General features: G+C 45.0%; 1 protein-coding gene across 1 annotated transcript in view; it reads right to left on the bottom strand.

Annotated features, from left to right (window-relative positions):
• The window catches only part of COPG2 (COPI coat complex subunit gamma 2), a 75,645-nt gene extending 71,614 nt beyond the window's left edge, over positions 1–4,031 (bottom strand). The window contains 1 exon segment of the mRNA XM_068276029.1: positions 3,913–4,031. Coding sequence (XP_068132130.1) covers positions 3,913–3,949 — 37 coding nt within the window. The 5' untranslated portion in view covers positions 3,950–4,031.
• Between the last annotated feature and the right edge of the window lie 10,963 nt (positions 4,032–14,994).

Below are 14,994 nucleotides of genomic sequence, written 5' to 3'. Positions count from 1 at the left end.
CTTGCTCTAATCTTTATGAATGGACGTGTTTGTTACTTTTTCTAGATAAATCTAGAAAAACTCCACACAAGGCGGAAATGTATCGCTCTGCACGGGAATGTCAGCTTTTCATGCGGAAAGAGCCTTTATGAATGGGGATTTTGCTGAGTGTTCGGTAAAGTCAGCAGTATTAAGCATTTCCGCATGCGGAAATGCTTTATGAATGATAGCCATAGTGTGAATGATCCCGAAAGCAATACCAATACCAACTGCCATCTAAATAGTATCTTCAGCAATGAATAGACAAACAAACCCTTGAAGTTGTGCTGGGCCTTTTAACACCTAACTTTACAACACAGCATAGAAAGCAAACATATCTCCACATTTAATGTTCATATCAGAAGACACACTTTGTCACAAAGGTGCAATTCATGGCAGCATGGACCAGGGGAGGACTGGGACCTTTTGGCCTGGGGGGGGGAAACACAAACTAGAGGCCAGTTATGCCAGTCCCAGCCCAAATGACGTCACACACGCACCCCACATCGTATAGTCATATGGAGCGCCAATGCGGAAATACAGAAAGAACACTCTAGGGACAGTGAGACAGGTAAAGTACAGGCACCGGGGGTACATAAAACATTTTGAGGGACAACGGCTGGGGTTTATGTCGTATCTATCATTTGTGGTTATCGCATGCCGTGGTTATCGCATCTGGCAACCACACCTGACAATTAAATAGAAGTCCCCCAAAGTACCTGTAGCAGGCTGGCAGGAAGAGGACAGGAAGCGGGCAGCCGGCAATCACAGGCGCTAGTACCATTTGGTACTTCCGCCCTCTCTCTGACGCACTTCCTGTTTACATTTGTAAGTCGCGTCAAGAGAGAACAGAAGTACCGCGATGACGCGTACGAGGGTACGTGTCATGTAGATGAATAATGGAATAATGGAATGTTTTCTGTAGCCACCCTGGCGGTATGGACGAGCTGAGTTCGTCCAAGAAAACCAGGCAAAAAGCGGTAATGACGAACTGAGCTCGTCCATGTCGCCAGGGAGATTTCCTGTTTCTCTGCACCGCCCGCTGCACTTTTTACTGATCAGAGGGATTCCTCAGGATGGCTGGATGCCTACCAGCACGCTGTGGGTAGCGATCTGTGCTACCCCCAGCATGCAGAACTAGCATCCAGCCACCCTGGGGAATCCCTGTGCAGCTAGCGGGGCAGAGAATGTGCTGGCTGTGTGTGGGATTCCCCTTTCTGTGTGGGCGAGTGGCTGGGTGTCCCTTCTGTGTGTGTGGGGGGGGGGTTCCCCATCTATGCGGGCTGGTGGTGGCCTGTGGGGATCCCCTTTCTGTGCGGGGGTGTCCCCTTCTATGTGGGCTGGTGGTGGCCTGCGGGGATCCCCCTTCTTTGTGGGCTGGTGGTGGCCGGTCGGGAACTCCCCCTTCTGTGCGGGGGGTCCCCTTCTATGCGGGCTGTGGGTGGCCTCTCTCCTCCTCCCTTCCGATCCTCCGTGTCCCCCCTCCCCCGGTCACAAGCCCTGACCTACTCACCCCAGGCTGTCTCCTGCGCCGGCCGCGATGGACACCCTCCTCCTCCATCGACGAAGTCCCGGTCTCTGTCGTTACACTTACAAGGCTCGGTGACGTCACCAAGCCTCATAACTGTAATTACAGAGAACACAAGACTTTGCGATGGAGGAGGTAGTGCTCCGCTTCCGCCGCAGGAGACAGCCTGGGGTGAGTAGATCAGGGCTTCTGAATTCAATACATTAACCTGTATTGAATTCAATATATAAAAAAAAAAATAAAAAAAATAATATGGTTGAAAAGGATTGGAAATTAATTGAACCACTTTTTGCACGGAAATCCTGGGGATATAGAACGCCAGGTGGGAGATTCCAGTCCACCGGAATACCCGTCTAAATGCACCAGTGAAATCAAACAAAACACCAAAACACTTAGACCTCTTGCACACGGCACGCGATTCCGATTCAGATTCCGCTTTTTAATCAGTTTTTACATCCGATGCAGATTACGATTTGCAGTGTGCAAGGAGCAAACTGCAAATCAGAATCTGAATTGGATGTAAAAACTGATTAAAAAGCGGAATCTGAATCGGAATCGCGTGCAGTGTGCAAGAGGCCTGAATTTGGTATGAAACAAAGTCCACCATGATACTAGACATCAGTGTTTTGGAGCCATACACCATTTTAACCAGATCTGATGGGCAGTAAAAGGACATGCAGAGGTTTTCACTAGTTCTACAAGCTGCAGCATTAGTCTACTTGAGATGGCCAGTGGGAAACCTCATAGGAAACAGTACTCCAATACTCCAATCACAGAACCCTCAACCTGGATCAGTGTAATTGGCCAGATAGTATGGGTGTAGTTATTACTACAATCTATTCAAAAACTAAAAAGTTCAAGAGAGTGCCGTTCACCCAATCACATTAGCAGAATTTCCTTATGAGGATTCCCACTGGATTACCTCAACTAGACTAGCACCCAGAACTACACTGTGGATGCCGGTTTATCACATACAGTACATATGTGCACGGCACGAGTTGTAAATATGTGCAAAACTTGCAGTAATAGATGGAAACAGCCTAAGGGTAGCATCACACTAACATGTTACAATGCATTGTAATGTTTAGCCCACCGTAATACAGTGCGATTCCAAATCTATTAGGCCAAGGTCACACTTTGCCGAATCGCACAAGTTTTCCCTATAGAACATATTGGAAAACTCATGCAATTCTGCTAAGTGTGACCCTGGCCTTAACAGTTCACACCTCATCAGTTCCACTGCATTGCAAAGTATTCTGCACACAGAACCTACACTGCCTTGGTAGAAGTGCACAAGATGATGTGCACAATCCTACTCAGTTAAGGTGCTTATTGGTCAGTTTTTTTGCATGCATTACATCACATGCCATTGCAAATGTTGGTTTTGATTATGCAATGTATATAAAAAAAACGCTGCAGTGTAAAACTAGCATGAAAATTTGTGCACGTGGCTGTTTCAAGTGTATCTGCATTGCGGTTTTCTTCTGTGATTAGATTTTCTGCCTGCAGTGGTGGACACAGTATAAATATAAAAAGCATGTGATATGTGAATGCACCTGGTTTGTACTCACACGGTGTTTGGTGTACCCAAACCACCAGCAGTAGTCAAAATAAGTTCATGCGTATGTTTTGCTCTACAGGAACTGTATTCAGCAAGAGCTGAACTCAAATTCTGTTCAGAACTAATTATGTACAGTGACCTAATATTAGATCCTGACAGCAATTTAGTTCTGTGCAAAGTTTTGGTTTATATTCTATTAACTGCAGAGAAAAATCACATCTCTGTCCAGCACTTTGCGGAGGATTTCAACAGCAAGGTGCAGTTCCCAGTTGGCTTCTACCTGCAAACTTGATAGGCATGTTGTGCACTGCTGCAGGTGTGCTCTGCAATATCCAGAATTCTGATGTAGAAGTCTGTATCTCTCCAAGCAATATTCATTTTATGCTGAACTCCCCATATTACAAGGGGTGAGTGCCAGCTTTCAGGGAAGTATTTTACAAGCTTTTACAAGTCTTCAAGCTAAATTCCATTAATACCATTCATACCTATCTTATATAGTAAAAATGTAATGCAGCTTCCGAGGACGGGATATTTGTTAAATAGACCTTTATTAGAGGAAAAATTGCCATTTACTAACTTTCTGTACCACTACATCAAAACGCTAATTATAGTTGGAGAAGACAAGAGACATTGATACTTGTTTCATGCTGACGAGCCTTCTGGAGCTTTGCAAAGCTGCCTGGTTCCCACATGTACAGCTCCTCCTCCATTCCACACTGCAGACAGTCCGAGGCTCCAGGCCTACACGCACCGCTCTTCCGCCTCACCTGCACACAAACGCACAATAAACAAACAGCGGTCTCACCGGACTCCTCGTCTTTCTTTTCTATTTTCTTGATCATTTCCAGGTGTTTCCGCTCAATCTATCGGTACTTGGAACCACAGCTTAGACTGCGCATGCGCCTCACTTTCCGTGTTAGCCCCGCCCAGCTGGCGTCATGTGCTCATTGTGCTGCTACTATCACTTACTAGTCCGTGGAGATGTTTGGTTTGCGGCTGCACACACAGCGCTGGGAGATGTATGACATTGATTCTCGCAGTGGAATAGTGAAGAAGATATGGGCCCTATTGCCTGTTTTTCATCGGGTCCCCTCTCGTGCTCTATACATGACTACTGCTGCCTGTGGTGCACCAAAACCTGCCAGAGACATACACAGTGTCAAAGTGACTGGCCATACACTTAGGCCCCATACACACATCAGACCATAGTCTTTTGAAAATGAAAGATCACAGACCAATCTTACCACCCTTCATGTAGTATGAGAGCCATACTCTACACAGTCTTTTCTATGGAGCTGGACTCCACATCAGAAAAAAATCTTTGCAAGATGCTGCACACACAGATGCTGTACAGACACAAAAGATCAGTATCTGCAAAAGATCTGTTCCTGCCAAAAATCCATTCCTGCAAATTGCAATGATAGTCTATGAGATCTGCAGATCATCATACACACATGATTTAACTGACATTCATCTGCAGATCAGATCCACCAGGATGGATTTTCAGATCTGCAGATGATTGCTTAATCTGCAAATGAATGTCAGTTAAATCATGTGTGTATGATGATCTGCAGATCTCATAGACTATCATTGCAATATGCAGGAATGGATTTTGGACAGGAACAGATCTTTTGCAGATACTGATCTTTTGTGTCTGTACAGCATCTGTGTGTGCAGCATCTTGCAAAGATTTTTTTCTGATGTGGAGTTCAGCTCCATAGAAAAGACTGTGTAGAGTATGGCTCTCATACTACATGAAGGGTGGTAAGATTGGTCTGTGATCTTTCATTTTCCAAAGACTATAGTCTGATGTGTGTATGAGCCTTTATTGATGTGTAGTGTGTGGTAGAACTCGAGTCTAATGTATGTGCATGGCCACTTTAGAGAGCAGAAGTTTGCTAATCCTACCTAATAAAACCCCTGGTTTTCTGCGTCTATCTGTTTCAGCAAAGTGCACTGGCGTGGAGCCGTGGACCTGGCCGCAGGCGAATGCGCAAGCAAGCAGATGGGGTCGCGCTTATCACATACTAGCTCCTGTTTAAATTGTCTAAAATAACAACATGGTTGCCGAGCTCGTTTGAATCTTTGTAGAAAATCTTTGATTATTCGATGCTAGAGGCCTGCGCAGGTCTAATTTTTTAGATCCGCACCCGACCTGCAACTCGATTAAATCAAAACAGGATTCCGAACCTGACTCGCATTTATTGTACCCCACAGGTACCTGACCTGATGCCAGGGCCGGTTTAAGCAACAATGGGGCCCCAGGGCAAAATAAACCTGGTGGGGCCCCCCAACAGATACCCCGGGGCAAAAATCGACATTAACCACTTGAGGACCACAGTCTTTTCGCCCCTAAAGGACCAGAGCCTTTTTTTCCATTCAGACCACTGCAGCTTTCAAGGTTTATTGCTCGGTCATACAACCTACCACCTAAATGAATTTTACCTCCTTTTCTTGTCACTAATACAGCTTCTTTTATTGCTATTTGATTGCTGCTGTGAGTTTTAGTTTTTATTATATTCATCAAAAAAGACATTAATTTTGTCAAAAAAATGACTTTTTTAACTTTCTGTGCTGACATTTTTCAAATAAAGTAAAATTTCCTATACATTTGAGCGCGAAAGTTATTCTGCTACATGTCTTTGATTAAAAAAAAACATTCAGTGTATATTTATTGGATTGGGTAAAAGTTATAGCATTTACAAACTATGGTGCCAAAAGTGAATTTTCCTATTTTCAAGCATCTCTGACTATTCTGACCCCCTGACATGTTTCATGAGGTGCTAAAATTCCAGGATAGTATAAATACCCCCCAAATGACCCCATTTTGGAAAGAAGACATCCCAAAGTATTCAGTGAGAGGTATGGTGAGTTCATAGAAGATTTTATTTTTTGTCACAAGTTAGCGGAAAATGACACTTTGTGACAAAAAAAAAAGAAAAAGTTTCCATTTCTTCTAACTTGCGACAAAAAAAAAAATGAAATCTGCCACGGACTCACTATGCTCCTCTCTGAATACCTTGAAGTGTCTTCTTTCCAAAATGGGGTCATTTGTGGGGTGTGTTCACTGTCCTGGCATTTTGGGGGTGCCTAATTGTAAGCACCCCTGTAAAGCCTAAAGATGCTCATTGGACTTTGGGCCCCTTAGCGCTGTTAGGCTGCAAAAAAGTGCCACACATGTGGTATTGCCGTACTCAGGAGAAGTAGTATAATGTGTTTTGGGGTGTATTTTTACACATACCGATGCTGGGTGGGAGAAATATCTCCGTAAATGACAATTGTTTGATTTTTTTTTTTACACACAATTGTCTATTTACAGAGATATTTCGCCCACTCAGAATGGGTATGTGTAAAAATACACCCCAAAACACATTATACTACTTCTGAGTACGGCGATACCACATGTGTGGCACTTTTTTGCACCCTAACTGCGCTAAGGGGCCCAAAGTCCAATGAGTACCTTTAGGATTTCACAGGTCATTTTGCGACATTTGGTTTCAAGACTACTCCTCACGGTTTAGGGCCCCTAAAATGCCAGGGCAGTATAGGAACCCCACAAATGACCCCATTTTAGAAAGAAGACACCCCAAGGTTTTCCGTTAGGAGTATGGTGAGTTCATAGAAGATTTTTTTTTTGTCACAAGTTAGCAGAAATTGATTTTAATTGTGTTTTTTCACAAAGTGTCATTTTCCGCTAACTTGTGACAAAAAATAAAATCTTCTATGAACTCACCCTACTCCTAACGGAATACCTTGGGGTGTCTTCTTTCTAAAATGGGGTCATTTGTGGGGTTCCTATACTGCCCTGGCATTTTAGGGGCCCTAAACCGTGAGGAGTAGTCTTGAAACCAAATGTCGCAAAATGACCTGTGAAATCCTAAAGGTACTCATTGGACTTTGGGCCCCTTAGCGCACTTAGGGTGCAAAAAAATGCCACACGTGGTACCGCCGTACTCAGGAGAAGTAGTATAATGTGTTTTGTGGTGTATTTTTACACATACCCATGCTGAGTGGGAGAAATATCTCTGTAAATGACAATTGTTTGATTTTTTTTACACACAATTGTCCATTTACGTAGAGATTTCTCCCACCCAGCATGGGTATGTGTAAAAATACACCCCAAAACACATTATACTACTTCTTCTGAGTACGGCGATACCACATGTGTGACACTTTTTTGCAACCTAGGTGCGCTAAGGGGCCTAACGTCCTATTCACAGGTCATTTTGAGGCATTTGGATTCTAGACTACTCCTCACGGTTTAGGGCCCCTAAAATGCCAGAACAGTATAGGAACCCTACAAGTGACCCCATTTTAGAAAGAAGACACCCCAAGGTATTCTGTTAGGAGTATGGTGAGTTCATAGAAGATTTTTTTTTGTCACAAGTTTAGCGGAAAATGACACTTTGTGAAAAAAAAAATACAAATTAATTTCCGCTAACTTGTGACAAAAAATAAAATCTTCTATGAACTCACCATACTCCTAACGGAATACCTTGGGTTGTCTTCTTTCTAAAATGGGGTCATTTGTGGGGTTCCTATCCTGCCCTGGCATTTTAGGGGCCCTAAACCATGAGGAGTAGTCTGGAAACCAAATGCCGCAAAATGACCCTTGAAATCCTAAAGGTACTCATTGGACTTTGGGCTGTGACACTTTTTTGCAGCCTAGGTGCGCTAAGGGGCCCAACGTCCTATTCACAGGTCATTTTGAGGCATTTGTTTTCTAGACTACTCCTCACGGTTTAGGGCCCCTAAAATGCCAGGGCAGTATAGGAACCCCACAAGTGACCCCATTTTAGAAAGAAGACACCCCAAGGTAATCCGTTAGGTGTATGGTGAGTTCATAGAAGATTTTATTTTTTGTCACAAGTTAGTGAAAAATGAATCTTTGTGAGAAAAACAATAAAAATCAATTTCCGCTAACTGTTGACAAAAAAATAAAATCTTCTATGAACTCGTCATACACCTAACTGAATACCTTGGGGTGTCTTCTTTCTAAAATGGGGTCACTTGTGGGGTTCCTATACTGCCCTGGCATTTTACGGGCCCAAAACCGTGAGTAGTCGGGAAACCAAATTTCTCAAAATGACTGTTCAGGGGTATAAGCATCTGCAAATTTTGATGACAGGTGGTCTATGAGGGGGCACATTTTGTGGAACCGGTCATAAGCAGGGTGGCCTCTTAGATGACAGGTTGTATTGGGCCTAATCTGATGGATAGGAGTGCTAGGGGGGTGACAGGAGGTGATTGATGGGTGTCTCAGGGGGTGGTTAGAGGGGAAAATAGATACAATCAATGCACTGGGGAGGTGATCGGAAGGGGGTCTGAGGGTTTGGCCGAGTGATCAAGAGCCCACACGGGGCAAATTAGGGCCTGATCTGATGGGTAGGTGTGCTAGGGGGTGACAGGAGGTGATTGATGGGTGTCTCAAGGTGTGATTAGAGGGGGGAAATAGATGCAAGCAATGCCCTGGCGAGGTGATCAGGGCTGGGGTCTAAGGGCGTTCTGAGGGTGTGGGCGGGTGATTGGGTGCCCTAGGGGCAGATTAGGGTCTACTCTGATGGGTATCAGTGACAGGGGGTGATTGATAGGTAATTAGTGGGTGTTTAGGGTAGAGAACAGATGTAAACACTGCACTTGGGAGGTGATCTGACATCGGATCTGCGGGCGCTCTATTGGTGTGGGTGGGTGATCAGATTGCCCGCAAGGGGCAGGTTAGGGGCTGATTGATGGGTGGCAGTGACAGGGGGTGATTGATGGGTGGCAGTAACAGGGGGTGATTGATGGGTGATTGATAGGTGATTGACAGGTGATCAGTGGGTTATTACAGGGAAGAAGAGATGTAAATATTGCACTGGCGAATTGATAAGGGGGGGTCTGAGGGCAATCTGAGCGTGTAGGCGGGTGATTGGGTGCCCGCAAGGGGCAGATAAGGGTCTGATCTGATCGGTAACAGTGACAGGTGGTGATAGGGGGTGATTGATGGGTAATTAGTGGGTGTTTAGAGGAGAGAACAGATGTAAACACTGCACTTGGGAGGTGATCTGATGTCGGATCTGCGGGCGATCTATTGGTGTGGGTGGGTGATCAGATTGCCCGCAAGGGGCAGGTTAGGTGCTGATTGATGGGTGGCAGTGACAGGGGGTGATTGATGGGTGATTGACAGGTGATCAGGGAGGATAGATGCATACAGTACACAGGGGGGGGGGGTCTGGGGAGAATCTGAGGGGTGGTGGGGTGATCAGGAGGGAGCAGGGGGCAGTTTAGGGTTAAAAAAAAATAGCGTTTTTAGATAGTGACAGGGAGTGATTGATGGGTGATAGGGGGGTGATTGGGTGCAAACAGGGGTCTGGGGGGTGGGCAGGGGGGGGGGGGGGGGTCTGAGGGGTGCTGTGGGCAATCAGAGGGAAGGGGGGGGCAGGATCAGTGTGTTTGGTGCAGACTAGGGTGGCTGCAGCCTGCCTTGGTGGTCCCTCGGACACTGGGACCACCAGGGCAGGAGACAGCCAGTATAATACACTTTTGTAAACATTACAAAGTGTATTATACACTTTGTATGCGGCGATCCGGGTGCTAGTAACCCGCCGGCGCTTCCAAACGGCCGGCGGGTTACAGCGCGGGGGGGCGGAGCCAGTCGCCGGTGGCTGATCGCGTCTGACGCGATCGCCGCATAACCACGCCTGCCGCCACTGCCGATGGGCGTATTGCGGTCGTTTGGGCCCAGCCCTTGCCGCCGCCCATCGGCTTAAGGCGGTCAGCAAGTGGTTAAGGGACCTTTTTGCAGCTGGTATAGTCAGGGTTTGAAGCCCCAATCGGTCGGAGCTCCACATTCTGGCTACCCCAGCCTGCATGGGGGACAAGGGGTTAAACAGTTACAGGAGGGGGGACCCCACATAATTAAAAAAAAAAATTCCCACACTCTAAACATAAAAAAAAAATTGGGAAAATAGGAAAAAATGCCAGGGATCTTCATACAGCCATATTGCGGCTGTATAGCGATCCCTGGCCAAAGCGCTGTGGCTGCGTATAGACCCCCTGGAAACCCCGTCAGGAAATGTATTGCTCTTTCTTTTGATACTTGTAAAATTACACTACCGTTAGGTTTGCTACTAAAAGTGACATTTACCGCATTTAAAAGTTTACTTTTTTCCTTCAAAACTTTAAAATCGATTTTCTCAAAAACTATAAGGTCTTTTTGAAAAATTGTTTTTTTCTCTTATTCCCAATGATCTCCTTAACATATCCTACAAATTTAGGGTTTCTAGAATTTAAGGTGGATTTGCTATTAACCATTAAAGTCGGCTGGTTTTTAAATGTGTATTTTTTTTCCTTTGAAACTTTAAAATCGATTTTCCTAAACTATAAGGTCGATTTGAAAAAAAATGTTTTCCTCTTGTAGCCACTGGGGGCCCCTACAAGCTCTGGGGCCCTGGGGCAATTGTCCCCTTTGCCTCTATGGTAGCGCCGGCCCTGCCTGATTGCCCTGTGCGGGTCTAATTTTTCAGCCCTGCACCCGACTCGCAACCCACTATCTGGTACAAGACCCGCTACCCAACCCGCTACCGGATTAAAATCAAAACGGGTACTCGAACTCGAACCACATTTTGGGTAATGTGATGCAGGCCTCTGTCTGATGCCATATAAATTATTTGTAAAATACCTAGTCAGGTACACATACGCTGGGCCTCTTCCTGACCTACACTGACTGTAAAAGTCGCCATACATCAGGAAACAGGCAGCCGATCGACCATCTGATTTGTTTATTTTCTGATGAAATTCAGTACCAAGAGCATGCCCGTTCAACAATGCGACTAATTTTGGACAAATTTAGTGAATGGAGACATGTTCCCAGAGCTGATCAAAAGTGCCCGTGGTAAATTACTTGATGCCTATGGTCATTTACAAAGTGAAAATAAAAACACAGGTTTATTCTCAAATACATTCGCAGCAAGAAGCTGCTAGGGGTCACAAGGAAAAGCAGATTATGGTTGCTAAGCTAACCATTCAATAAAGCTCAGCTATATCCAACTTATCCTGCTCATCAAGCAACTCAAACATTTAATCAATGAATAAGGTGTAATCAAGTACAATTTATCTTTATTATACAAATTAGGGACTAAAAGCAATTTAAAAACAACAGCACAACGGAGCTCCAATTGCACATTGTAAACAATTATGCATACACACACCAATCAGGCATTCATACAATTGTGACCGGTCACTGAGCAGTGATTGCCAACCAGGATATGACGCTATATAGTTAAGATGCAATGGGAATCAGCATGGTTCATAACACAGTCCAAATAGGCATTAGATCCCTTAGTAAGTCCCCTAGTAAATGGTTTAGTGCAGCTTCAGTAACTCTGCTTAACCTCCCTGGCGTTCAGTTTCTGCTGGATTTCTGTGCAAAAAGTAATCCAATTAATTTTCACAACCCTTTTTTCCTGTAACTTACCAAAATGTGTCAAACAAGGGTCTAGTATACATTTTGAGCATAATAAAAGCTTGAAACAAAATCAAATGAAAACTAAAATTTAAAAATGACTCCCGAAAATCTCTGATCATTTACATTTCTGAGCTGCAGCTGCTCAACCTGCACTAATGCGAATGTAAAGGTAGCCATACATTTAGCGATGATGGGCAGATTCGGCAAAGAGACAAATCTCTCTCTTATCGAATCTGATTAGAGAGAGATCTGTCAGCTTCCCATACACCGCAGGCCGATTCCCAATCAACTTCAGCATGAAATCTCTCGGGAATCGGCCGCGTCTGTTGCCCTGCCCCTGCGCTCCCCAGTGTATAAATGTACCACCGTCTGTGCATTTATACATTACCAGTCCTGTGTCATCCTTACGTCTTTGAAATCCCCCGCAGGTTATTGTATTGGATTCAATACAAAACAAATAATTGGCCGCCAGATGTTGATGATGCTACGTGACCCTGGCATCATCAACACCGATCGCCGGTGAACATGTCACTATCGGAGGTACATGAGGGATCAGCACACTGATGGTACGAGTGCCTTCAGTTAGGTAGCCAAGTGTAGGTGCCACAGTACAGGTTAGCCAGTATAGGTGCCACAGTACAGGTTAGCCAGTATAGGTGCCAGAGTACAGGTTAGCTACTATAGGTGCCACAGTACAGGTTAGCTAGTATAGGTGCCATGGTACAGGTTAGCTAGTATAGGTGCGACGGTACAGGTTAGCTAGTATAGGTGCGACGGTACAGATTAGCTAGTATAGGTGCCACGGTACAGGTTAGCTAGTATAGGTGCTACAGTACAGGTTAGTTAGTATAGGTGCCACAGTACAGGTTAGCTAGTATAAGTGCCACAGTACAGGTTAGCTAGTATAGGTGCCACAGTACAGGTTAGCTAGTATAGGTGCCACAGTACCAGGGCTGTGGAGTCGGAACAATTTTGGGTACCTGGAGTCGGAGTCGGTGGTTTCAGTAAACTGAGGAGTTCGATGATTTTTTAACCAAATCCATTGCCTTTTCAAAGATTAGACTAAGGAGTCAGAGCAATTTTGGGTACCTGGAGTCGGAGTCGGTGGTTTAATAAAATGAGGAGTTTGAGTCGGATGATTTTTGTACCGACTCCACAGCCCTGCACAGTACAGGTTAGCCAGTATAGGTGCCACAGTACAGGTTAGCTAGTATGGGTGCCATAGTACAGGTTAGCTAGTATAAGTGCCACAGTACAGGTTAGCTAGTATATTGTAGGTGCTACAGTACATGTTAGCTAAGCTTTAAGTGCCCCAGGCACAGGCTCCCCTGTCACACCTAGTGGTCGGCACGCAATTTGCCTTCCAATCGGTTTCAGCACACAGACCATGCAAACTGTGGTCGCAATCGGTGCGCGGAAATCGACGGAATTTGGGCAGCAGCCCGGCTAGAAGGGAGCCTGTGAGGTACGGTAATTACAACTTATACACTATTTCAGGGTATATCTACCACCACTGGTATGGGCCAGTGGTCCCTACCGACTGACTGACTGATCCTGCAAATAAAACAGTTAAAGCACGCTGTATTCTGTCTAGATATCAATAATAGTAGCGACTCCTCAGAGACCTGAGTTCAGTTTCTGTGTATGGCTGTATAGCAGGTGTAGTGGAACAGTAAACGACTTTGATAAAGTCTTTATTTACGTGCAATATAAATAATTAATATATACAGAAAATTATTAAAATCAACAATTATTGAAACATTAATAGCCAGTATGAAATAAAAAGGGAGAAAATACTTAGGATTTGTGGAAAGATGTCCTGTTGTGGGAAAAACTTGTAGAGTTCCTTTTGTTCCAGTTCAAAGTTCAGAGTTCAGACCAGGTGGATGCCAGCATATCCTCAAGCTGGCACAGATGTGATCAAGATGGTGTTTCAAGGTGGAGGACACTGAGTTTGGCTCCTCTGCCATTCTTATGCCCCTGATCCAGTAGGAGGGAGTGAGGGCGGGAGCCACACACCCCCTTAGAATATGAGATGAGTCCTCCCCTTGTCCTGGGGACCAGAAATCATATCTTTTTTACTGAGCGCGCTCAAGATGGCAGCCTCTCTTTTTACCTGCTCCACACCTTGTCTCGGCTCTGGGAAGCATTAATCACATATATGCACAGAAGGAACAAAAATACTTAGAGATTCCGCACCATGAAATCTCTGGCTACAACTGGAACCTTCTGGGAAACGTGGAAGATTATGGATGGCTAAATTACAAGCTGGATTGTACTCACCATCAAAGTCCTGTGTAGCTGACCTTGGTTTTGGAGTCCTGCATGGGATTGGGAAGCTGATAATCCACACAAACAAACAAAAGCCTTCTCTACTCCTACAAGGGCACACAATGGGATAGGACTTCTCCACCAGGATACTCATGAGGTCCACAGCTTCAAACAAACCAACACATCAAAAAAGCATGTCCAGGCAACACAGCAAGCAGATCTCCTACCTTCCCAAGTCCTCTTCCCAAGGTAAGAGAATTCATCCTCCTTCCCCAAACACCAGTAATATCTTCCAGCTGGCAATCCGTTTTTTTGCAGACTGTACAAATACTTAAATGCATTCAGAGGCTGAAATTATATTGACTCCATTGCCTTTCTAAGTGAACGTTAGTAGGCCCCATGTTTCTGCATATCAATGGAATTTTCACACCTCTCCTATTTGATTCACAAGGCCAGCAGTTTGCTTTTGTCTACCCCCCACTGATAAACAACAACAATCAAAGGAAGAGCTTACTTAACCCATTCCTTCCCAAAGAGCAATGTTAATCTATACAGCCAGCATCTTACTATCTCTCAGGCCATCAAGAGCTGCATCTCACATTGGGAAAAAACAAGCTAATTTGCTGCAATCTCTAGGGATTTTAAATAAAACGCACAGAGGAAAAAAAGGTGGCCAGGCCCATAAAAAATACCACACTCAGACTCAGTCCAACTTCAGGGACCCAGGCCCATTCAAGGGAAAGAACTTTCCAGCGATCTCCAGTAATGTGTACTGGAAATCAGAGGCTGAAAGTAGCAGAAGTTACCATGTCCCTAGTCAGAGATGCAGTAACACCCCGGCAGTGAACCCAGTCGCCAATGCTAAGCCCCATGCAGTCACGGCATTGCTCTGCAATGCCCGCTCTATAAACAATAAGACAGCCATTATTGCGGACCTTATTCAGACATGCGATTTTTCATGCATCACTGAAACCTGGATTGATGCCAATGCGGGCCCCACATTGGAAGCAACCATCCCATACAATTACTCAGTCCTAAGTGAGGGAAGACGAGACCGCAGAGGAGGGGTTGTAGCAATTTGTGGCAAAACAACTCTGCAGCTCAGAGCCCTGAATGTTGGCTCAACAAAGTCTTTTGAATGTATAGGTGCCCAGATCTCAGCTGGTAAAG

The sequence above is a fragment of the Hyperolius riggenbachi genome, chromosome 3, assembly GCF_040937935.1.
Source record: "Hyperolius riggenbachi isolate aHypRig1 chromosome 3, aHypRig1.pri, whole genome shotgun sequence".
Taxonomy (NCBI): domain Eukaryota; kingdom Metazoa; phylum Chordata; class Amphibia; order Anura; family Hyperoliidae; genus Hyperolius; species Hyperolius riggenbachi.
Note: the sequence above shows the minus strand (reverse complement) of the source record. Positions and strands in the feature narration are given on the sequence as shown.